At 51.1% G+C, this 21,925-nt stretch overlaps 8 protein-coding genes across 8 annotated transcripts; 4 read left to right on the top strand and 4 right to left on the bottom strand.

Annotated features, from left to right (window-relative positions):
* The first annotated feature begins 18 nt into the window (after positions 1–18).
* BJX68DRAFT_239081 (uncharacterized protein) lies at positions 19–668 on the top strand. Its single transcript, XM_071040463.1, has 2 exons — positions 19–285; positions 368–668. The coding sequence occupies exons 1-2, from the start codon at positions 282–284 to the stop codon at positions 613–615; spliced, it is 252 nt and encodes an 83-aa protein (XP_070897977.1). The 5' UTR covers positions 19–281; the 3' UTR covers positions 616–668.
* A 516-nt stretch (positions 669–1,184) lies between these two features.
* On the top strand, positions 1,185–2,692 carry BJX68DRAFT_105795 (putative acyl-CoA:6-aminopenicillanic-acid-acyltransferase). Its single transcript, XM_071035824.1, has 4 exons — positions 1,185–1,270; positions 1,341–1,515; positions 1,582–1,727; positions 1,805–2,692. Exons 1-4 carry the CDS (start codon positions 1,235–1,237, stop codon positions 2,495–2,497), a joined length of 1,050 nt encoding a protein of 349 aa, XP_070897976.1. The 5' UTR covers positions 1,185–1,234; the 3' UTR covers positions 2,498–2,692.
* Positions 2,693–3,063: 371 nt separating this feature from the next.
* Positions 3,064–4,629, top strand: BJX68DRAFT_276421 (kinase-like domain-containing protein; the record flags this gene model as incomplete). The annotated part of the gene is made up of 2 exons (XM_071048092.1): positions 3,064–4,479; positions 4,531–4,629. The coding sequence occupies 2 exons, from the start codon at positions 3,064–3,066 to the stop codon at positions 4,627–4,629; spliced, it is 1,515 nt and encodes a 504-aa protein (XP_070897975.1).
* A 1,361-nt stretch (positions 4,630–5,990) lies between these two features.
* Positions 5,991–7,418, bottom strand: BJX68DRAFT_267854 (glycoside hydrolase family 27 protein; the record flags this gene model as incomplete). The annotated part of the gene is made up of 3 exons (XM_071045927.1): positions 5,991–7,080; positions 7,169–7,265; positions 7,316–7,418. The coding sequence occupies 3 exons, from the start codon at positions 7,416–7,418 to the stop codon at positions 5,991–5,993; spliced, it is 1,290 nt and encodes a 429-aa protein (XP_070897974.1).
* A 510-nt stretch (positions 7,419–7,928) lies between these two features.
* On the bottom strand, positions 7,929–9,702 carry BJX68DRAFT_239074 (NAD-dependent epimerase/dehydratase family protein). Its single transcript, XM_071040462.1, has 8 exons — positions 9,607–9,702; positions 9,339–9,541; positions 9,154–9,266; positions 8,977–9,093; positions 8,843–8,915; positions 8,663–8,766; positions 8,269–8,552; positions 7,929–8,208 (listed from the first exon to the last, which is right to left on the bottom strand). Exons 1-8 carry the CDS (start codon positions 9,645–9,647, stop codon positions 8,046–8,048), a joined length of 1,098 nt encoding a protein of 365 aa, XP_070897973.1. The 5' UTR covers positions 9,648–9,702; the 3' UTR covers positions 7,929–8,045.
* Positions 9,703–10,241: 539 nt separating this feature from the next.
* On the bottom strand, positions 10,242–12,737 carry BJX68DRAFT_276419 (potassium transporter 5; the record flags this gene model as incomplete). The annotated part of the gene is made up of 3 exons (XM_071048091.1): positions 10,242–11,451; positions 11,524–12,549; positions 12,609–12,737. 3 exons carry the CDS (start codon positions 12,735–12,737, stop codon positions 10,318–10,320), a joined length of 2,289 nt encoding a protein of 762 aa, XP_070897972.1. The 3' UTR covers positions 10,242–10,317.
* Positions 12,738–15,274: 2,537 nt separating this feature from the next.
* On the top strand, positions 15,275–17,809 carry BJX68DRAFT_267851 (glycoside hydrolase superfamily; the record flags this gene model as incomplete). The annotated part of the gene is made up of 1 exon (XM_071045926.1): positions 15,275–17,809. One exon carries the CDS (start codon positions 15,275–15,277, stop codon positions 17,807–17,809), a length of 2,535 nt encoding a protein of 844 aa, XP_070897971.1.
* Positions 17,810–18,359: 550 nt separating this feature from the next.
* Positions 18,360–21,451, bottom strand: BJX68DRAFT_255946 (uncharacterized protein; the record flags this gene model as incomplete). The annotated part of the gene is made up of 3 exons (XM_071043125.1): positions 18,360–19,886; positions 19,980–20,264; positions 20,330–21,451. The coding sequence occupies 3 exons, from the start codon at positions 21,449–21,451 to the stop codon at positions 18,360–18,362; spliced, it is 2,934 nt and encodes a 977-aa protein (XP_070897970.1).
* Between the last annotated feature and the right edge of the window lie 474 nt (positions 21,452–21,925).

Genomic DNA, 21,925 nt, shown 5'->3' with positions numbered 1-21,925 from the left:
TCAAGTCTCACCCATCAACTGACTCCGGCGACACACTGTCCCATAAAGCTCAGCCGGATCCCCATTAAACCGCTCAATAGTCTCGTACCCATTCCCAGCTCAACCAACTATACGGCATAGGCACCGCACAGAAAGTGCACTGGACCGCGCCGGTCCTGGACATCGGCCTCATTTCAGCGACGCTGCCGATGGGCTCGCTTGTTGTGTCGATCTAGGTGATTGACTGCTACAAGAAAGCGGCGAGCGAGGCGATTGTAGCCGTTATTCTTATTCGAAATACGATGGGTTAGCCATCCTCCCTTCCTCTACCCCAAGTCTCTATACTTCTTGGACATCGCACGGAACTACAAAGCTAACAAAAACTTAGGATTCGTACTCACCTACGCTATATCACACATGATTTCTAAACATGGGTGTGCAGAACGCCTTTATCCTCGTTGGATGTCTTGGAACAGCGATCTGGGCGACGAGTTTCCTGGTCATTTGGTTGGGAAGTCGTGGCGTGTACATTCGGCGAAGATGTATTGGATACGGTTGAGGAGCATAACTTGCAGGCGCACTAGTATGGAATCTGGACGTAGCCAAGGGGTAGTTTCGATTTTTCGGTATATGTAACCTAGGACGAGGAAGGTAGAGTAAATAATGTTGAATTTACTCTCATCCTTTTTATTGAACTATCGAGTTATGGCTATGTATATATTCGAAATATATACGAAGCGTGTAGTACCCCCGTATGCCATGAAAGCTTTCCGGTACAGCCCTAATTGTTTATATAACTGGGCACATGCTGTAAGACCCTCTGAATAAAGAAGTAACTACTAGTCCACCCCATGCTCCTTACACGTTTCAACAACGGACCCAGAAGCTTATCCCCTTAACCTCGGCACACTTAGATATAGCGTCATAGCTGCACCTCGGAGCGAAGCGACGGGGGAGGACGATGGACCATGGCGAAGCAGAGATATACTATCTGATCCATGCGAAACTTTATTGTGAATATCCACGTGGTCACGCTGCTTTGGTGGCAAATCAACACTTGAAGGTTGGCTAAAGGTCCCGAGATGCTTGCTTATCGAGCGGCGATGAAGTGGGGAAGGTTGTTGGAGGGAGGGGTGGTGCTACTCCAACTCCCGGACCTCTAAGGCGAGGTTCCAGTGCTGTCTCCCTCTTGAATATCTTGCTCAATCTTCTCGTCCATCTCACCTTGACCCAACTTTTGATAGCCACCGACATAATGCTCGTCGTAAAATGCTCAGGCTCGCCACGCGAGGTACACACCCTGACCTATAACATGAGAACCTCGGCTTCAACCCACATAAACCTAACCTCTTATATGACAGATCGGAAAACAACACGGAGCCTCCGCAGCAGCCCAAATCGCACGATGCATCGATTTCTACACGGGAATGTTCGTAAAGACTAGTTCGCTCGGCTGGAATGATGTCCTTGCCCTTGCCGAGAGCTTTGCGGAGCGCATCAAGGCTGTTTGGCCGGAGTTCTACGAGGAGATGGAGGGTATGCTCAGCCCCTTTTCCTCTTTTTGACGACATAGAAGGAGGGTTAAAGTTGACGTCCATGTAGGCATTGCAGAGGGCTCAGGCCGCTCGACGCTCGACATCGTCGCCCTAAACGTTCGTACGGAGATCGCATTCGGCTGCTTTAGTGACGGGTGTACATCTCTGAGCTGGCAGAGCGACGAGCATAGCTTTCTCGCGCAGAACTGGGATGTACGTATCGTACCCTACTCTCTTCACAGCTGCCATTCATCTTCATATCAGCACGAGAGTACTGAGTGGAATGACAGTGGCTGCCCGCCCAAAAGCAAAACCTCATCGTCCTCGAGATCCACCGCTCTCAAGCCACAGGGGCAAACCCAAACCCTTCCATAAAAATGATAACCGAGGCCGGAATAATCGGGAAAATCGGCTTCAACTCTGCGGGCGTTGGCGTATGTCTCAACGCGATTCGGGCACATGGAATGGAGCCATCTCGACTACCTGTCCATCTAGCGCTGCGAATAGCACTTGAATGTACATCGACAACTCAGGCTATTGACACATTGAAGAAATATGGTGTCGCGTCGTCAGCGCATATCCTCATCGCGGATTCGGAGACTTCGGCTGGGTGCGAGGTTACCGCGAAGACTATTGCTGTTCTGCCCATGGATGAGCGGGGTCGAGTTATCCACTCGAATCATTTACTCCTCGAGCACCCCGGAGTGGTAGATACGGCGTGGCTGAAGGACTCGCCGTTTCGAGTTGAGAGGATGCTGAAGTTGACTGATGACCTGGTTGAAGGCGGGGAAGGTACTGGGAAGCCGACGTGGGATGGGCTAGAGGGTCTCTTCGCAGATCGAGAGAATGCGCCTGCGGCGATTTGTCGATCGGGAGACATCGAGACGCTGTTTAATATCGTCATGGATTTGAAGGCGCGGAGGGCGGTTGTTAGGGTTGGGAGGCCGGATTTGGTCGAGGAGAGGTTTGAGTTGGGGTTTTAGGTATTGTTCGTGGTTTCTAGAATGATGAATAGGAGGGTGGAGAGGAAGTGGACCGTTAAGCTGATTTTGTGGAATACCCAACAAATCATGGATGTGGTGATGCTTGGATCTCCTGGCTTTCTCACTGCACTTAGGGTTTGTAACCCTACAAGGTATACATAGTTCGCAAATGATAAGAGACAGAGGAGGCCGAGAATCTTTGCTAGCCATTATATCCCTGCTTCAAGCTTCCCTCACACTACTATAAATAGGCATCATTTTAGTATGCCCTAAATGTAAGGTCCAAGTTTCTATGACCACAAGATAGACATCCACCACTGAATTGTCATCCTGGGAAGGACAAGTACCACTTACATACCCTAGGTACGTTTGGCGCATAGGGCAGATCACGCAGTAGTTAGCCCAAGGTAGGATGCAGGTCCCAGCTATCGATCTCTCAGGCAGTAATTTTTATCAGGTGGCTGGGCCCGCAAAAAGCTGTTGGAGGACACGTACCTCGTGGACCCCTTCAAAGCATTTCTCCAACTGCAATGTGATTCTTTGTCCATCGCCTCTTATGATTCAAGATGGACTTTGATGATATTAGTCTCGCCAAGTCTAATAAAACACAAAGCGAATGGTTCACACTTTGCTCTCGTTCTGGCCTCGGGATCTGCCAGTTGGCGGATCGCTACCGACAACGCGATGATTGCTTCCTCCGTTCTATGCACCGTGGGTCGTTCAACTTCAGCATCCGTCTCCACTGGGAAGATGGTAAGGAGGACTGGCTTATCCGCTTCCCAATACCGGGAAAGTCTATGTTCCTCGACGAAAAGGTCTACAGGGAGGCCGTGCTCATGAAACACATTGCCGAGGAGACTAATATCCCCGTCCCCAAGATCATCTGTTATGGCAAGGCATCCGAGAATCCCACCGGTCTTGGCCCGTTTATTATCATGACATGGGTCGAGGGAAAGAAACTGTCTGATGTCCTAAGAGACGAAGACAGCAAAGTCGACATGCTGAATCCCAATCTAGCTCCATTTGTTCTAAAAAGCGCATATGACCAGATGGCCGGGATACTGAGCAGCCTCTGGGGCCTCGACTTTGACAAAATTGGCTCTCTCGGCGAGGAGAGCATAAGTGGAAAAATCGTCATCGACGGGCCTCCACTGACCCAAGAAGCCAACGAGTTAATCAGAGCAAGCGGCATTCAAGATCCCTCGCCCCAGCGGACATATCACACCTCCACTGACTATATCAAATTCCTGCTTGATCTACAATCGACGCAGCTCGAGCAGCAGCGGAACAGTGTATATGATTCCGAAGACTGCAGGAATAAATATGCCCGTCGCCAGCTTATGAAAGCTATCGCGTTAAACTTCATTCCGAGTAATGACGACGGCACGTTCAAGATCTTTTGCGATGACTTTGGGCCCGGGAACGTCCTCGTAAACGATGAACTAGAAATAGTCGCGGTCATTGACTGGGAGTTTTGCTATGCGGCCCCTTCACAGTTCGCAGCGAGCATTCCATGGTGGTTACTCTTGAGGCGACCCGACTACATCGTCGATGATATCGGCCCAGCCTCTTTCTTCGACGCATTCCTCCCAAAGGCGAATACCTTTATACAAGCCCTGGAGGAGCGGGAACAGACCCTGGGTTTAAGCACAGAGGGTAACCGATTATCTGCCCTCATGCGTCAGTCTTTGGAAAATCGTTCCGCGTGGTTTATGCTCGCATGTCGCAAGATTGCGTCGGTAGATTTGATATACTGGGACCTGTTCGATGAATATTGCTGGGGGCCCCGGTCGTCCATGGCCGATCGAGCTCACACTTTTACGGGAATGGGCGAGATTCATCAGGGGCGGGAGGATTTTATTCGCTTGAAGATACAGCAGCTGCGTGAGTACTATGAGGAGCTTGGGGAAGAGACAGATGTCAGCTATGAGCCGCCTCCCTTGAGTTCTCAGACCACCCAAGAGCACGAAGCACATAGCCAGGTAAGCTACCCCAAGCTATCATATAAACAGATCTGACCACTTCTACTTCAGTGCCTTGATAGGATAAACAGATTCTTTCTGGGAGGGGTCGTCACAGGATTGACGCTTGGACTGAGCATCGCCATCTTTTTCCGTCGGGCTCGACGCTGAACCTGACTTGCTGGCTGGTATGCAGCGCTTGAATACTATCCGCCCCAACATTACAATTTCGTAAAGATTATTCCGCTAAAAAAAAGAAAAGAAAAGGGCACTGCTCCCAGGGAGTACGAGATCAACTTTAAGGATGCCCCGAGACGCCCCAAGCGGCGGCTCGGCCTCTCGGAACCTCGACGACCAGTGTGTTAATCAGCCTTCATTCCTCCGTGAGGGGGACCTGATACGCCATCTGAAACAATTCACATCTCGCCTAATGCGTATCGTTGCCCCGTTCATGAGTGCCAACAAGCCCTTTGGACGGAAGGATCATCTACTGGAACATCAGAGGCGATGTCATGCCCAATCATAGGGCCTATCCAGCTATCTGTTCTTGTGGTTCTTGAGGTGGGTTTTGGTTATTTCCCGGTGTCCAAAGAATGGCTATGCGAAACTCAAGGGCTTGTTGCTATTGAATACATTATATATTGTTCATCAATTTTCGGGCATGTTGGGAGCTCTTCGTTCAGTGCCAAACTCTACGTCGAATCTGGGCATCGCTCCCGTCACTAACTGGCTTCCTCAGATGTAGACGAATCGGACATGAGAGACCTGTAGATCACTCACTATCCAGTAGGACTATATAGTACCTCATAGTAGCTAGCTAAATTAAAGTATAAATCATGGTAGGGATTTAGAGATCATTTTTGTACTATATTAATTGCGTTCTAGATAAGAGGCAGGGAGAACAATGGGACATGGCACGCATCTAAGCCTTGATTCCACATGGTCTAACTCAAGCCATGGATTCGAAGAGTTATGGTTTTACTCCTACTTTAAGATCGTGGGTTGGCTGTTTCAGAATATTCTTTTGATCAGTCCTTGAGGTAGGGAATATTCATGCACTTATACCAGGGCATGATCTAATAACAGGCGAATCTATCTTAGGCTTGCAGTGCAATGCGGGAAGCCTTGGCAAGTTAGGGCTAGATTCTTCCTAGGTCGAAGCCTTTACAGACTGAAATGCAAAACCTATATTCATAATAAAAGCTTATTAGTCTATATAAGGGGACTCTAGAAAATAGTGGGAGTTAACTAACTAATGCCTTATTAAAAGAGTAGGATATCTATATTAATATAGGATAATAACCATGTTCTATAAGGTCCATTGCTATTCTATACATGTTTAGCCTGAGTCAAGGACTACAGATGCATGTCTGACACCATTCTACAAACCAAAGTCTGACGCCGCTTACGCTATTACCGGTACATTCTATATAGGATGTGATTCCAGTAAAAACGGACATGCAAATAGGTGCATCTCAATTCAACTAGCGTACTAGTGAAAAGGCTAGGCGCCAAGGGCCAGCAGTGCTTTCCTAATTGCTATAGTATGTCCCATTCGGATACGAACACTGCCACCAACCCGCACAGTAGGGCTCGACGCCGCTTTGCTCAGGTCCTGCATCATTCAGGAGAAGCGCCGCCACTCCATGGGGCGGTACAGTAACCGTGAGATTCCGATATGCCGTCCCATTGTGCGTGTGGCTCCACATGTCGTAGACATCGTAGAGCCTCCCCGCGCGGATGGCCCAGCTTTCGGTGAGGTTGAAGCTCATGACTTCTGTCGTGTCCAGCGTATTGAGGAGCATGAAGACCACCCCGTAGCTCGAGTTCCCCGTCCAGTACTGCGCGGGATGTGTTTCGTTGAATGTGAAGTCAGGGTTGATCCCCCAGCGGAAGGGACTAATGCTGCCGCCGACGTGGGGGTCTTGGTTAATGCGGAGGAGGTCCTTGTTGGAGAGGATCTCGAGGCTCTGCCGGGTGATGTTGGTTAGATTGGCGCTGATGAGCAAAGGGGACTTGAGCAGGGCCCAAGCCGTAAAGTGGCTCTTTTCCTCGTCGTAGGTCATGTTGCCGTGGGGCTCGCCCTGCCCGTAGTTTCCAACCTCCAGGATGTCAAAGTCATTGCGACCGTAAAAGTCCGTAGTGGAGGATACAAACGATGCCGTGTTGATGATACTCGCGATGGAACTCCACCAGGGTTTAATGTCGCCGTTGACGCGCCAGCTCTGGCCCAACTGGCGGGCCCAGATCCAGGGCTGCTGCCACCCCCACTCGCACAGGGAGAACTGGAATGGCTTGGAGTGAGGTTTCTTCGCAGCGCGGTCGGCGATAGCATCCGCCATCCGCTTATACCGTCCGTACACATTCTCCTGCGTGACGTTGTCGAAAGGGATGAAGCAATTGTCGTACTTTAGGTAGTCGAACCCCCAGTGCTCCCAGGACTCGAGGTCTTGCGCTTCATGGCCGTATGAGCCGGGGTACCCGGCACATGTCCAGTGGCCGGCATCCGAGTATGCGCTAGACGATATTCCCAGTGAATTTAATCTGGAGGTAAGTCGCTTGAGCCCGTGAGGGAACTTTTCGCCGTCGGCAACCAATCGCCCATTTGAGTCGCGGGTTTTCCTGCAATGCACATTAATAACGGACTAGCATGGGGGCACATGAAACCAGCAAAAAAACGTACTCGGTCATGCAATCATCAAGCAGAAACGAGTTATAGCCCAGGTCGACCAGGCCCAGATCTTTCATTGCCTTGGCCTGGGAAAGCACAACATCCTCGTCGTACTGGCAACCAAAGGCATTGAAAGCTATGGCACGAGCTTAGCGGACGAGCTTTCAAGCAGACAACGCAACTTACTGTTGTAACCAAGCTTTGGGAGTTTACCGACCCCGGTATCGAGAGCTGATGTACGGCCGGCAAGGGCAGCAAGGCCACCGATGGTGATCACAGAGATTAACATGGTTGCGTACTGAATTAAACTTGGTGGGAGCCATCTACACCCTACATAATATACCTGGGATTGATGTTTGCCGATCATTGGAGATCATTCGGAGCTCTCCGCTTCTCAATTGGGATATATGCCGCCTCTCCGTCTCCAAGCGTGGGGAACCCCAACAAGACTCGAGTACCTTAGTCAACGCCCGGCATTTGCAAGCAAAGCCCCTGGCCCTAGCGGGAGGGCCAATGCTTACTCCAAATTGCGGGGCCCCGTGATAATTCACCCGGTGAGATCAGTGAGATCCCCCGCCCGGGATATTGACTGGCCACTCCGGTCCGAATCAGGAAGCGCCGTGTAGACTCCGCCTGCGTCAGTTCTATCTTCGGCGGATAGCATGGGGTTTGGAGGTATAAGGAGAGATTTTCCGGCTAATGTGTGATGTGTGATCAACTGTCACTGCGTAGTACCTGGGTATTTCTCTTGCTCAAGGCGGCAGCACTTTCTAAGAATTACTACTAAAAATTGCTAGACGATCTGCATAATATGGTAGGAATCAAGACTGTTCTGTCGTCCTCAAAAGGTAGGGTTCACTTGATTCGTGATATAAACCCAACCGTTGCAGCCACCAAGGATGAAGCATACCCTAATTCAGCCCTGGGCAGCGCTAAAAAGCGAGTCAATAAGACCACTCTTCGCCTTCCCAAGCTCAAGCACCGCATCAATCTCACCACCAATGTTCTCGAAGAACTGTTCCTTAGTCCACGCTGGCCTCCATCCGATTGTGCGTGGAATCTCAGCAACCATGTTATCTCTACAGAGCCGTCTATTAATCACTTACAAGTAATCAAGCACGGTAGATTAGGTCACTTACCCAGAGTTCCACAACGTCTGCACAAACTGCTCAGGGACGCCCAACGAATCCGCAGCAGCCTGATCGCTGGAATAGAGCTGTGTCTTTGCATCCGTTGCAAGACCGCGGGATTTCAGAGCTCGGGCTAGATCGTCCAGCACGTCTCCGAGGAAGACATCGTGTGCTAGTGCGAAGTAGTATCCGTTTTTATCGCGCGGGATGCTATCGCTATTGCCGCTGAGGATTTTGGTGATTATGATCCTGTATAATGCTGTCAGGTCGGAGACGTGGACGGCGGATACTTTCTGCATTGAAATTTGGTTGGTCAGTGAGGTGCCAATCCCTAATAGGTGTCTCGGTAGCAGCTTTACTTTAGGCCGCCCTGAGGGAGGTAGCATTCGTTAGGGGAGCGTACCGGGTTCTCAGGAAATCTGTACACTGCCTTTTGCGAAAGAGCAGCCTGTATATAGACAGGCAGAATCACGGATAGCTTGTTCCATTCACCAGTGCCTTTCCCATCTATGAAGAATATTTCGTTAGTATTGAGTCTAAGAAGCGAGTGCTCTCCGTGGAACCACTGGGACTAGCCACTCACAGACAAGCGAGGGCACGACGACGAAGCTGGTCACGCCCCTTTTCGCGGCATGCATGATAACAGATACATCAGTCTGCTCCCAAAAGGTCTTGTTAGAGTCTAATTCAGATGTCGGGGGGGAGTTGATACAGTACATTTCGAATGGAATATGACTGCGCTAGTTGCTTCTCCGTCTCGAATACCGCATCCGTATCCCGAAACTGCCCCGGTGGCCAGCCTGTGCTTGAATAGAATGCGCTGAGCCCCGAGGTCTGCTCCATTGTTAGTATTGGGCTTGGTTAAGAAAGAAAAAGGTGATGATAAAGCTTTACATGGATGAAATACACCTTCCGCCCACTGAGTCGCCCCTGCTTGCCTAGTGCATCGATCAGATACAAGGCCGTGGTTGGATCAATGGCACTAGTCGTATGGACGACAATGTCAACTGTGACAGCGGAATTTCAGGATTAGTTTCGTTTCCACAATACCTAGCAATGGACTGGAGCCTAGAACGCACTGTTGTAGTCCAGTATAGCCGCAGCGACAGCTTCATCATCCGCCAGGTCGAGCTGAAGGACTGGGATATCCAATTTCGACAGAGCAACTGCTTGCTCCTGCGACCGGACGGCGGCAACAATTCGGTCTTTGCTAATGGGAAACAGGGCATTGCCGGATCCGGAAGCGGACTCGCTTAGGAAGTCCGCGACGAGGGAGCCCCCTCTGCACGCAGGAGAATATCAGTGTCTTTCCGCAAAGTTCCGATATAATAGTCGGGGTATATTTACATGTAGCCCGCGGCCCCAGTAATTAGGATCTTTGAAGACATTGTGCGGGTAGTTGAATGGCAATTAAAAGGAGTATAGCATTGAGTCTGCTGTATGGGCAGGTATGGTATGCAAGTGTAGTAGAATGATGCTTTATCGAGGTTCTAAATAGCTATATACAGATCTTTCGTGAACTTACTTACAATATGGAGAGTAGACAGCTCACCATAGAGATAAAGCGTTTGTCTCCGATCCATCTTTTGTCATCAAGTCGCCGCGCCATAAGCATGTTGTTTGGTGCTGATGCTTATCAATCCGGCATGATTATCCATCCGGTATGATTGTGCCGAACCCTTTTTTTCTACGTCTCTGACAAATCGGATTAGCCCTAGGGTCGTACAACCAAACTCTCGCCATTTGTGCCGTTTGTACGCCTTGGATTTGGCTTGTTTGCATTATTTGTATCCTGTGCGGGCCTGTGAAGTATAGCAATGGGGAAACCATGAAGACATGTAGGGCTAAGAGCGTCATCATTACCCCCCCTAAGGCACTTGGAGTGGTACAGAGCTAGCACAGCAACCATTGACCATCTTAGTTGAAGCCAATTATCAGCGAGAGGTGGCTGTTTCTGAGATGATGTCCTCCCCCTCGTCTCTTGGCATTGTTCTGAACCCTAGTGCACTACGTACTCCAAGAACGTCGGCGTCGCTAACTCAATAAGAGAAACACTACTCAAATCTCCTTCAAAAACCCAACTTCGATAACTTGGTTCACCGGGAGCGCAAGCGAACTCATCTTCCCACGCGTGTTCTCCCGTATCCAAAGAAAGATCCAGAGCACACACCGACGGAGGACATTTGTCCCGGGTTTGATCTTCATTTGCTCCTTGCCCATGATATAGACGACGTTATGGGCGTATGCGCGATCTAACTGCTCCAGCGCGCTTTCTGTACCTGTAGCGCCGTGGCTCGCCCGACTCAGCGTGCTGGCTTGGCTTCCCTCTTCTTCTGCTGGGACCGTTTCGGATAAGGTTCTCTGCCCTCCTAGGTATTCCCTGATCTGGGCCGCTACGGCGCCTGCGAGGCCTGCGGTGATGATCTCGTCGTTATACCCGTAACGCACGACCAGCCGGTACGCGTTTGGAATCGACAATCTCGAGACGGTGAATCTATCCTCGGCAGGGACAGAGGGGACCTCCAGGGGCCGCAGATGTAGGAAGACAATAACCTCCGGAAGAACAGTGAACTTGAGTAAGAACTGGCTAAAAACGATCGGGGTCGTTTCACCCGCTTTATCGAAGAAGACTGTCAACCCCTTCATGGTGCCCAGTACGCCTCCGCCGAAGCGATCCGACAATCGGAGTAGCGTCCCAGTCCTGCAGGACTCGTCGGGACTACCGGGCTCCCTCGTCACAAAATGCGACGTGGGAAAGCGATCCTCCGCCTCGGCGAACCACTGCTGCTCCTTGCCGTATCGCCAGAGGAGGAAGACTAGCGCCAGAACCGTCGCGATGACGAGCGTCACCCACGCGCCATGAGGAACCTTCATCAGCGACGAGGACAGATACGCACCGTCCAACGAGGCAATGGTCAGGAACGGCAAGATTATAATCAGAGGGCTGATTCGCCACACGAACATCCCCGCCAAACTGACCATGCATGTATCGAAGAAGGTGACGAACATGACGCACACGCCGTATGCGTTTCCGAGCGCCGTGGTGTTTTTGTAGACCGAGGCGACGATTATGGTGCCGAGCATGAGGAGCCAGTTTGCGAGTGGGATGTAGAGCTGGTGGTGGAAGATCTTCGATGTGTGGATGACTTTGAACTGCGGGAAGTAGGAGAGTTTCATTACTTGGGTTAGGAGCTGGTTTGTCGACAGGCCATATTAGTCCCGGACGAGAGTAGAACTTCTTGTGTGAGGAGGGGGATGATGTACCTGAAAGGTGGCGGTTATGATGGCCTGCGAGGCAACAATTGCTGCTAGGATGGCAAATACCAGCGCTGGGTACAAGGTGCCTGGAGGCGCGGTATTGAAAAAAGGGTTCGAGTATGCTTCGGGATGGACACTGATATACGCCGCTTGTCCAATATACGCGAGTAAGAGGCAGGGGAACGTATAGCATAGCCAGCTGATCTGGACAGCGCCTCTGCTAAACGCACCGAGGTCAGCGAAGAGGGCCTCAACGCCAGTAAACGCCAGCAGCGTTCCACTGAGCATCCTCCAGCCCTGATCACCATGACGGGCGAGAAAGCTAAACGCTAAACCAGGGTTCAAAGCAACAAACACCCCCGCATCGTACTTGGCAAGGTTATAGATCCCGAAGATCGCGTTCATGCCGAGCCAGATGACCACGACCGGGGAGAACGCGAAAGTGAGCTTCGTGATCCCCAAGGGCTGGATGAGGAAGAGCACAATGAGGATTGCGTCGGTGACTCCGATCACAGTGCTTCTGGAGATGTCCGGCGAGACGACCTGGATGCCTTGGACTGCTCCCAAGACGGACTGCGCAGGTGTGAGCACGCCGTCGGCAATGACCATTGTCACCGCCAAGATACCCATAACCTGCAGTAGACGCCTGGCGAAAGGACTTGACTCGAGGCTGTATCGCGCGTACTTGCTTGCCCGCTCAAGATCCATTGTGGGATGTCTCTTCATTTGGACGAGCGACGCCTCGCGGGGATCACGGTTCGTGATGTTCATGTAGCGGCTCAGCAGAGAGTACATACTAAAGGTACCGCCCTCGCCGCCATTGTCAGCGTAGAGGATGACAAGGACGTATTTGACTGTGACCATCATGAACAGACTCCAGACAATAATGGAGAGGACACCGAGGAGGTCTTGTCGCGAGGGGGCTTCGCTAAACGTCGACGAATACACGTAAAGGGGGCTGGTTCCTATGTCGCCGTAGATGACTCCGATTGACTGGTAAGCGAGCCAGAGGAGCATGCTTCCTTTGAAGACCTGGTAGGGTTAGCCACCCATCCTTTGAGGAGGGGCTGCGTACGGTAGGAAGGTCGCACCTGCTTCTCTTTAAAGTCTCCAGGCTTTGACAGGCCGGGATCTTCATCGTCTTCTTGACATGATGGTGTAGATCGGAGAGGGCTGAGAAACGTATCTGCCTGCTTCTCAACTGCAGTTGCCGAAACCATTGTTGGAAAGAGCGTGTGCGGCGAGAGTTAGGCAAGAGGTGCAGCGCAGCGAGAGCTTAGAAAGCCATTAGTACATAGAAAACCATGTCAAAGTCATACATCATGCGGCGTACTTATACTGTGGCTAGAAATGAATTCTTTGGGGAAAAATCAGTTCCCGATGCCCTTTGCCATGCGGACCAAAAAGGATCGGCGCCCGCCAGACCACGGCCATTTTAAACCACCCCACGGCGTCGATGTCGCGATTCTGCCAGAACCGTTATCTGTGTGAAGATGATATTGTTTAGCTTTGAGCTGAGCTGAAAGCTTATCTCTGGGTCGGAGTACGAGTTGCGGTGATTATTGAAGCCAATCATTCGGTCCAGGGTTGAGTGAGGGATTTACCAGTTCCAATAGCCAATGCGCCACAACCATGGTTATCATATCGACATTATGGAATCATATTTACAGAACCCTGAACTTGCATTTAGAGATAAGCGATATCGAACCCCAGGTGAGAATAAATGATTGGAGGGTTATGATATCCAGAAATGGAGGCTGATATCTTGGAAGAAAGCTTTAGTCTGTATGCGCGCACGTGTGATGGTTGTTTGAAGTGATTGATCTCCCTAGCAAAGTAAGCTGTGGAGATGGCTTCACCGGTTAATACTAGTAGCTCAAACTATGTACCACTGTAGGCTTTATTGGCGTTCCCTCTCGTGCGGCGATATCCTCTACGCTCAAGAGAATGGTAACTCCAGATGGACAACGGCATATATCGGCCTTGCACTATGATAGGATAGGGGACTTTCTCAGAGATCAGCTACAAGTCAGCCCCTTCACTTGTCATGCAACTCTGCCATTGGTTCACTACTATAACTTCCTAGCCTCACTAGTGCACCTAGTATGTAAGCTCTACCATATTCTGCGTCGAGGGATAAGTCCAAAGCAAGATATCCACAATTCCCATACACCCCTCGTGCTTGAACTTAGTCAGGGTCAAAGTATGACTTCATCTATTCTCCGCGATCCAGCCACTCAGAGAAATAAAATTCGTATATACATCAGGAATGCCGCAAACACAGTTAGAATTTACCGCGCCGAGTGTACCGACCAAGACCCTTTGGCCATCGTCCCCATCCGCGCTCGTCAGAGGCCCGCCACTATCCCCAACACAGAGACCCTCATCCATGTCAGTCGCGCCGCAGACCATGGTCTCATAACTGTTTTGATCATCACCGCGGCGAAGTCAGAGTTGAAGATCCCGGTCATTCCGACATCCAGCATGATGAGATGGCTTTTTTAAATATGTGACATTATGTATTACCTTACATATTCTATCTCTCCTCTATAACCAGCGGCGGCCCAGAACAACGCATCCAGCTCAAATCAAGTTCCCCAAGAGTTCTGCTACGTAGCCAATGACTCATCGTGGCGCTGCACCTAATCTAGATCCTAGACCACCCAAGACATTAGTCCGCTAATTCTGGCTTCTTGTTCATGGCCTTGTCCTGTAATGTTTATAGTAACTCTCTGATCACATCAGACGGCCTTACCTAAACCATGAATGGTTCCACTGAAGGTAGCCCCACATAGTGCCATAGGCGACGTGGTTTAGTCTTATATAGTATTGTTAGACATCGGTTTACTACTCTTGTACTTGTACTTGGTAAATAATAGAGAGCCAAACTCGTAGTATGTCTAACTCCTAATTAAACTTGCCATGTCATATTAGTACCTGAATTGAAGTAGAATTTTATAAATAACAACTCTGTAGTAGGATAAAATATCAAGTTTAGTAGTCCTGATCGGCAGTCCTTTCAATTCCCAGCCCTGTGCGCGGCCAATATACTTTACTTAGACAAAAGGGCTCAGAACCTGAATTCTCCTCCAAAAGCCTAATGGAGATTGTGGTACGACTTGAATATAAGATGTGCGCTTTCTTCGCCATTGAATTGCCGTTATACTAAATGAGATCCAACTGTAAAGAAATAAAGTGGGCCTTTATTTCGGAGAAAAGGCCGGGTATCTAAGCCACACGAGGTACAGCGCAGTGATGGATTGGAAAACCGGCGTTTCTGGTAAGGAGGGCAGGAATATAGTCTGTGCAATCTTGAAGCACCCCTAGACTTCTACCTCTCCAGTTTCCCAAGTACGGGCGGCAATTGAAGTGAACGAGAATTGAAACATTTCCCTGTTGCTGAGTGGCTTGTGGTGCTGGCTACTGTGATCTGCATGCGGGGTCCCCGCATGGCCCTAATTATCCACAAATCAAGCCCTTGGACCATGCATAGATCTTCTATTTCGGCAAATGATATCTGTCGGTGTTTGATATGGGCGAATGCTGCGTCATGATTCGTCAAGGTCAGTATGTTGGAGTAGATGCAAATAGCCTAAACTGTTGCGTTGATTTGCTGTATACAACACATCCTGGTCCGCGGAGCCGAACTCGTGAGGGATCTTGAACAATATGTATACAAGTCCATTGCCCACAATCTTCAGTCTGGCTTGATGTTCCATTGTTTATGGCTTAATTGTTGGGTAAATCATCTACTGCCATGTTGCATCTCATTGCACATTTCCTCATCTTCGCCCTGGCAGCGGCAGAGAGCGGCATTGATGGCTGGCTGCGGTACGCAAAACTGCCTCGCAATGTCGTCAATGGTTTCCAGCCTCCAGCACGCATTGTGGTCCTGAACCAAACACAGACAAGCCCCGTTTTCTCTGCAGGGACGGAGCTTCAACGTGGTCTTGATGGAATCTTTAATTCCGATGCAACCATCAGCTACAATGGTTGCGACACAGGGCCCAAGTCTATTGTTGTTGGCACTGTGGATGCATACACGCACGCCTGCGATCACAACCCCAATCCCAATCTCCATTCTCAATTCCAGCTAGAGGAAGATGGCTTCTTTCTGAATATCACCGAAGACACTGTACAAATCCTGGGACAGAACGAGAAGGGAGCTCTATATGGTACATTTGAGTACCTGTCTATGCTTGCTCAGGGCAACTTCTCCGCCGTGGCCTATGCTTCCAACCCTAGTGCGCCGCTCCGATGGACGAACGAGTGGGACAACATGGATGGGACGATCGAACGTGGATACGGAGGTCTTTCCATCTTCTTTGACAACAACACAGTCCGCGAAAACTTGACCCGTGTCGCGCAGTACGCTCGCCTTCTGGCCTCGGTCAGGATTAAGGGTGTCGTTTTGACCAATGTCAATGCCAATCCAATCACTCTCTCGCCCGATAATATCAAGGGACTCGGCAGAATAGCCGACCAGATGAGACCATACGGGGTCCAAATCGGAATTGCCGTCAACTTTGCATCGCCCAAGGACTTTGGCGGCCTTCCCACGTACGATCCACTCGATAAAAGGGTCATCTCATGGTGGCAGAATATCACAGACACCATCTATGATGAAATCTCCGACTTTGGAGGCTACCTTCTCAAGGCAAGTTCTGAAGGACAACCAGGACCCCATACCTACAACCGAACCCTCGCCGACGGCGCCAACGTCCTAGCCGACGTTCTCAAACCGCATGGCGGTATCATATTCTTCCGAACGTTCGTCTACGAGATGCTCGACATTGCAGATTGGAAGGCTGATCGGGCCTCGGAAGCGTACGAGGCCTTCCAGGGTCTTGACGGACAGTTCCGTGATAACGTCATTCTCCAAATAAAGTATGGGCCCCTCGACTTTCAGGGCCGCGAGCCTCCTCATCCCCTCTTTGGGTACTTTCGGCAGTCCAATTTTGCTATTGAGCTGCAGATTGCTCAGGAGTATCTCGGGCAGCAGACTCATACGGTCTACCTCCCTCCGCTCTGGAAGACGATACTAGACGCGGATTTGCGCGTTGATGGGAAGACGTCTTATGTTCGGGACATCGTCTCAGGCGATCGTTTCCAACGCCATTTGGGAGGCTACTGCGGGGTCGCCAACGTTGGCCTCGATTACACCTGGACAGGTAGCCACCTATCCATGTCAAACCTCTACGCCTTCGGCCGTATGGCGTGGGATCCAACAGAGGACCCTGATCAAATCATCCAGACCTGGAGTCGCTTGACATTCGGCCTCAACCGCGACGTCACCAACGCCGTCCGCTACATCGCCCATACATCCTGGCCCGCATACCAAAACTACACGAGCGGCGACATCGGCCTCCCCTCCCTCACAGACGTAACCAACACGCACTTCGGCCCGAATGTCCGCGCCGGCGACGATAACAAGTACGGGATCTGGACGCGGTCTGATGCATCCTCGATTGGTTTGGACCGGACGGTCCGAAACGGCTCTGGATACGCCGGGCAGTATCCGCCCGAATACGGTGCGCGGTTCGAGGAGATCGACACGACACCTGTTGAATTTCTGCTCTGGTACCACCACGTCAATTACACGCACGAGCTGCCCTCGGGCGATATGGTGATTCAGCATCTATATAACGCTCACTACAGCGGCGCAGACACCGCGCAGACCTTTCCCGCCCGATGGAAGAAGTTAGACGGGAAGCTTGATCGCCAGCAGTACAAGGAGGTTCTCACGCAACTGACCTTTCAGGCTGGGCATGCGATCGTCTGGAGAGACTCGGTCGTAGGCTACTACCATAATCTCACGGGGATATCTGATGAGCTGGGCCGCGCCGGACATCACCCGCTGCGTCTCGAGGCCGAGGACATGGAGCTGAATGGGTACAGTATCATCGAGCTGGATCCCGTCGAGTCGGCCTCGGGAGGGTTCGCCGTGGCGGCTTTGGACAATAATACTCTTGCCACAGCGGAGGTGAAGCTCCATCGCGTCTCAAGCGGGGTGTGGGATATCATCGTGGTGTATTTCGATGTTATTAATGGCATAGCGGAGTGGGAGCTTTACCTCAATGACAGATCGCTGGGAACGTGGCTTGGGAATAACGAGTATGTTTTCTCGCATGCTGGAACGGATGCACCGGATGGTGGCTCCAAGATGCGGATTACATTTGAGAAGGTGAGAATCCGCACAGGGAATGCTTTGAGGGTTGAGTGTGTATCGAATGGGCTGGATGCTGCGGTGCTGGATTATGTTGCGATTGTACCCGTTGGAACCACTGATTGACTTGCGATAATAAGTAATGCGGTTGTTCTCTTGGACTATATCAGACCTTGTTAGGCACCTGGCAGTTTATGGAAGACTATGATTGCCTCCAAATGGTGGGGGAGCCCGCTCAATCTTACCTATATGCAATTCAAGCTCTGAGAGGGAAATGTGAATTCAACAATAGTGGAAGGGTGCCACACAAACCTAGATGACTGACTGGCTATCGTAGGCCCAGCCGCAACGAAGATGCTAGTCGGCCGCCTGTATCACAAGATCCGTCCTTGCAACATTCAAGTCTCTCATGTCATGGAGCTAAGGAAAGCAACCCTCGATGAGACTCACTTTCGAGAGGCGAGTAGACAGATGGAATAAACGAATCTTGATGAGATTCAACGTATGCGAGCGTAGAATACTATTGGTTACTCAACGAGTGGCAGTGGACGTGGCTTGCTATGGATCAGTATATAATATACCAAAAATGACAGAGGTACCTATAACAAGGTATTGACTACCCGGCCAGGCTTTAGCATCTCCAATCCCCACCTGTCAGGAACGGTTCTCGCAATAGCTACAGCCGAAAACTCTCAGGAGGCCCCAGAGCACTAGCCCTAACCCCACCCAAATCCAGCGCCAATTTCTGAACAATGATCCCGGGCTCCAGCAGCCACACCGTTAACTCATGCTTCCCTTGCTCAATCTTACCACCAATATCCACACTCGATATCCACCCATCCCTCCTAACCGTGGCACCCCACCCAACCGGCTCGCTCCCCATGCTCGTGTCTGGCACCGGCTGAATAATTTTGGGTTCGCGGCCATCAATGGAAAAGGCGTACCGGAGAGGTCGGCTTGGATCATGATTTAGAGTCGAGCCGAGGTAGACGATTAACTTGGGTGATTGGGTCTGCGAGAACGAGTAGAATGGGTACTTGAGACTAGGTGCCGACTCTGGTGTCTGGGAAGACGCTGTGGCGGGCCAGAGCTTGACGCCAGATAAGGTGCGGCCGTAGCCTGGGATGGTGATGTAGGATAGATCGTTCTCTGGCTGGGCTTGTGTGTGATGTTCGGCTTCAATGGAGATGACCCCGTTGGACTCCACGTGGCCTTTGAATCCGGGCTTGATTCTTGTCTTGTTGAGAGGGAGGATCAAGGTGTAGGAGTCTCCGACACCGTACGCTGTATGGGACACGACGATTTCTACGTTGGAGACGCCAGTCGGTACCTTGCGCCAGTCGACTGTTATCACGCATCGGCCATCAGGTTGCTTGTCGGAGGAAGATATAGTGCCTGCTCTGTTGGACACCTGGACATATGTCGCATTCGTTCTGACACGGTACGAGAATGTCCCCTTTGAGCGCGCGAAGATATCAAAATAACGCAACTCGTTAGGAGGCATGTACGGGCTCATTGGAAGTAGCGTATTGTTGGAGCCCTCAGAAGCCAGGCCCGCCTGGCCCTGAACCACAACGCCCACCAAGTCCGTGTCATCATCACCGTCAACCCACGACACATTCGGCATAATGTTTGCCGGAGGCTGCTGCCAATTCGTGTACCCGATGTGGCTCTGACTCGCCATCTTGTCCCATTTGCCTCCATTGACTTCATGGTATCTGCGCGTGATATTCGCGTCCAGCTCGAACAGCTCGTGGGCTCTTTCCGCCAAACGGTTAGTGCTCAGCCGGTGCTGCGCAGCGTACCAGCCATTCAAGGCAACGGTGTTGTACAAATCGACTACTGTCTTTCCGGCTTCAATCTGGTACAGGATCAGTTGGAAGAATGCGTCTTGGGTGGCGGTATCGCTGAATTTGCGATGGACTGATTGTGCCCGGTTTAGCAGGTCGTCCCATTCAGTTGAGACCCGCTCGACTTCGTCGTAGTTGGCGACGCTGTACACATACGGTACCTCGCTGAGAAGCTCGTACTTCCTGCGAGCGATCAGCTGACCGTATTCGGTGACGAGGTGCGTGATTTCGTCGGCGTGGGAGCTCCCGAATTCCTTTGCTGCCCAATCGCGTAGCCACTGCCCAGTACTTTCTGGAGAAGTAAACTTGGACATATCGTATGCCATGTCCAGGAAGTGGGTTATAGGGACTTCCTGCTGCACGTTAGTTTATCGTTTCATAGCCAGCAAAGAAGCCAAGCCTGATGAGGCTTGCAGAAACTGACTGATGTGGGACTCTCCGCTTACCATAGGTTTGATGTCGCCGACATTAACGATCCATAAATCCCTCGCTTGGTGCTCATAAGCAAGATGCATCTGCTCCCAGGTCTTGACCAGCTGAATGGTACTAATCCACTTGTAGCTTCGCACGCTGCCAACGTAGTCGAAGTGATAATACACGCCTGCACCACCGGTCCGATCGGTCTCGTTGGCAAGCGGGGTTCTGAGAAGATTGCCCCAGTTGTCATCGGTCCAGAGGAGAGTAATACTATCAGGCACTTTCATGCCGGCCTGGTAATACTTTCCAACCTCCTGCGAGTTGTTAGTTTAAGACTCAAGGCGAATCAGTGAAGACTTCCCTTGTACAGAACCCAAACCTGCGGAAAAGCCGCCTGACTATCGCCCAAAACCTCCCTTAGCAACCCCTGCTGCACCCCAATAATCTCCTCAAGCGCATCCGCCGTCAACGTCGGCGACGCGGCATCCCCGGATCCCCTCATACCCATGGTCCAAGACGTCTCCCACCCGCTCGCCCGCTCGACTCCACCCCGAAAGAACTCTGTGATATTCTCCTGATTCTCGCCCCAATCCCACACGCCCTCCATCTCACTCTTCTGCTCCTCCCCAGCACGCGCCATGGGCTCGTGATGGCTCGTCCCCATAACGATTCCAAACTCATCGGCCAGGGGGCCATTCTGCGCATCATCCTTGTAGAATTCACTGCTCCACATCGCGGGCCAGAGGTAGTTTGCTCGAAGACGGAGGAGGAGCTCGAAAACGCGTTTGTAGAACTCACGTCGGAAGGGATCATTCGAGAATCCGTATGTCTTCTTCGCCCAGTCGGTTATTGCGGGCGCTTCGTCGTTGATGAAGATGCCGCGGTATTTGACGGACGGTGGGCCTTGGATTTTTATCTCGTTCCCGACCCAGACGGTGTCTTTGGTCTTGAAGGGGACATCGGCCCACCAGTACCAGGGTGAGACGCCGAGTTGTTCGGAGAGATCGTATAGCCCGTAGATGGTTCCGCGCTTGTCGCTGCCCGCAATGACAAGGGCCCAGTCTAGACCGTCTACTGGGTTCTTGACCACTTGCGAGATGTAGGACTCCCATTTACCCTCTATTTTGCTAACATCGAGCTTGTTGTTCTCGACAATGCGGTCGATAAGCGACGAATGGCCGACAGTCCCCGCGATGATAACTGCGTTTTTGTCTGCGTCCAAAGCCTCGCCGGCTCCAGTCGCATTGATGACTTGAACCGTTCCATCGACCCCCAACACCCGCCCAAAGTCTTCGGCTAGGTCATTGGCAGCACGTATGATGCCGGCGTAGTCATCTCCAGAAACATGAATGGCTGGAGCATCACGGCGATCTGCAAGCTTATAACGTCCGGAAGATCCTAAAAGGTGCACGGTTGATTCTTGCGCAGAGGCAAAGATTGGGAGAAGAGTAAAGAGTAGAGAATAGAAGAAGTGCACTCGTTGCATTGAGAGTAGCAGCATGATGATTCCGTGTGATATGAGCCACCCGTGACGCAATGCTTTCTTACTGCTTTCGACCTTGAGAGATAGACTCCCTAGAAGAAAGCCGTTAATAAATCCACGATACCTCCCAAGCCAAGGCTCCATTTACCCAGATTCATACGCCGACGGCTTCAAATTACTCACCGTCGGCGTCTGATATGAGAGTATACCCGGCGTACAAGGATGGCATGTAAATTGCGTTACTGATTCCTTTTACGGAAAAAGGCGCATTCACAAGGTATATCAGGAACGATAAAAGAACCAGACAGGGTGATTGGTGGAACATCCCAGCCCTGCCAGCGCCACACAAACTCGGGATGCCGTCCGGATGGCCCCTTTTAGTTAGAAAACACGTGTTCCACAGACTCTAGCAAACCTTGCATAGACCCTTCCCCGCATGTATATAGCCAGAATTGCTTCGGATTTCTTTCCGAGTTATTAAGGGCGCTGGTT

This window comes from Aspergillus pseudodeflectus, assembly GCF_044049435.1.
Source record: "Aspergillus pseudodeflectus strain CBS 756.74 chromosome Unknown BJX68scaffold_27, whole genome shotgun sequence".
In the NCBI taxonomy this organism is placed as follows: Eukaryota; Fungi; Ascomycota; class Eurotiomycetes; order Eurotiales; family Aspergillaceae; genus Aspergillus; species Aspergillus pseudodeflectus.
Note: the sequence above shows the minus strand (reverse complement) of the source record. Positions and strands in the feature narration are given on the sequence as shown.

What these genes read in the sequence shown, in the direction of transcription:
- BJX68DRAFT_105795 (XM_071035824.1), top strand. Translation starts at nt 1,235, where the DNA reads ATGCTCGTCGTAAAATGCTCAGGCTCGCCACGCGAG. An exon ending in GCTCAGGCTCGCCACGCGAG is followed by an intron (nt 1,271 to 1,340) that starts GTACACACCCTG and finishes CTTATATGACAG; the next exon opens with ATCGGAAAACAACACGGAGC. An exon ending in GTTCTACGAGGAGATGGAGG is followed by an intron (nt 1,516 to 1,581) that starts GTATGCTCAGCC and finishes ACGTCCATGTAG; the next exon opens with GCATTGCAGAGGGCTCAGGC.
- BJX68DRAFT_239074 (XM_071040462.1), bottom strand. Translation starts at nt 9,647, where the DNA reads ATGTCTTCAAAGATCCTAATTACTGGGGCCGCGGGCTACAT. An exon ending in ACAGATTTCCTGAGAACCCG is followed by an intron (nt 8,553 to 8,662) that starts GTACGCTCCCCT and finishes ATTTCAATGCAG; the next exon opens with AAAGTATCCGCCGTCCACGT. An exon ending in CAGACGTTGTGGAACTCTGG is followed by an intron (nt 8,209 to 8,268) that starts GTAAGTGACCTA and finishes ACGGCTCTGTAG; the next exon opens with AGATAACATGGTTGCTGAGA.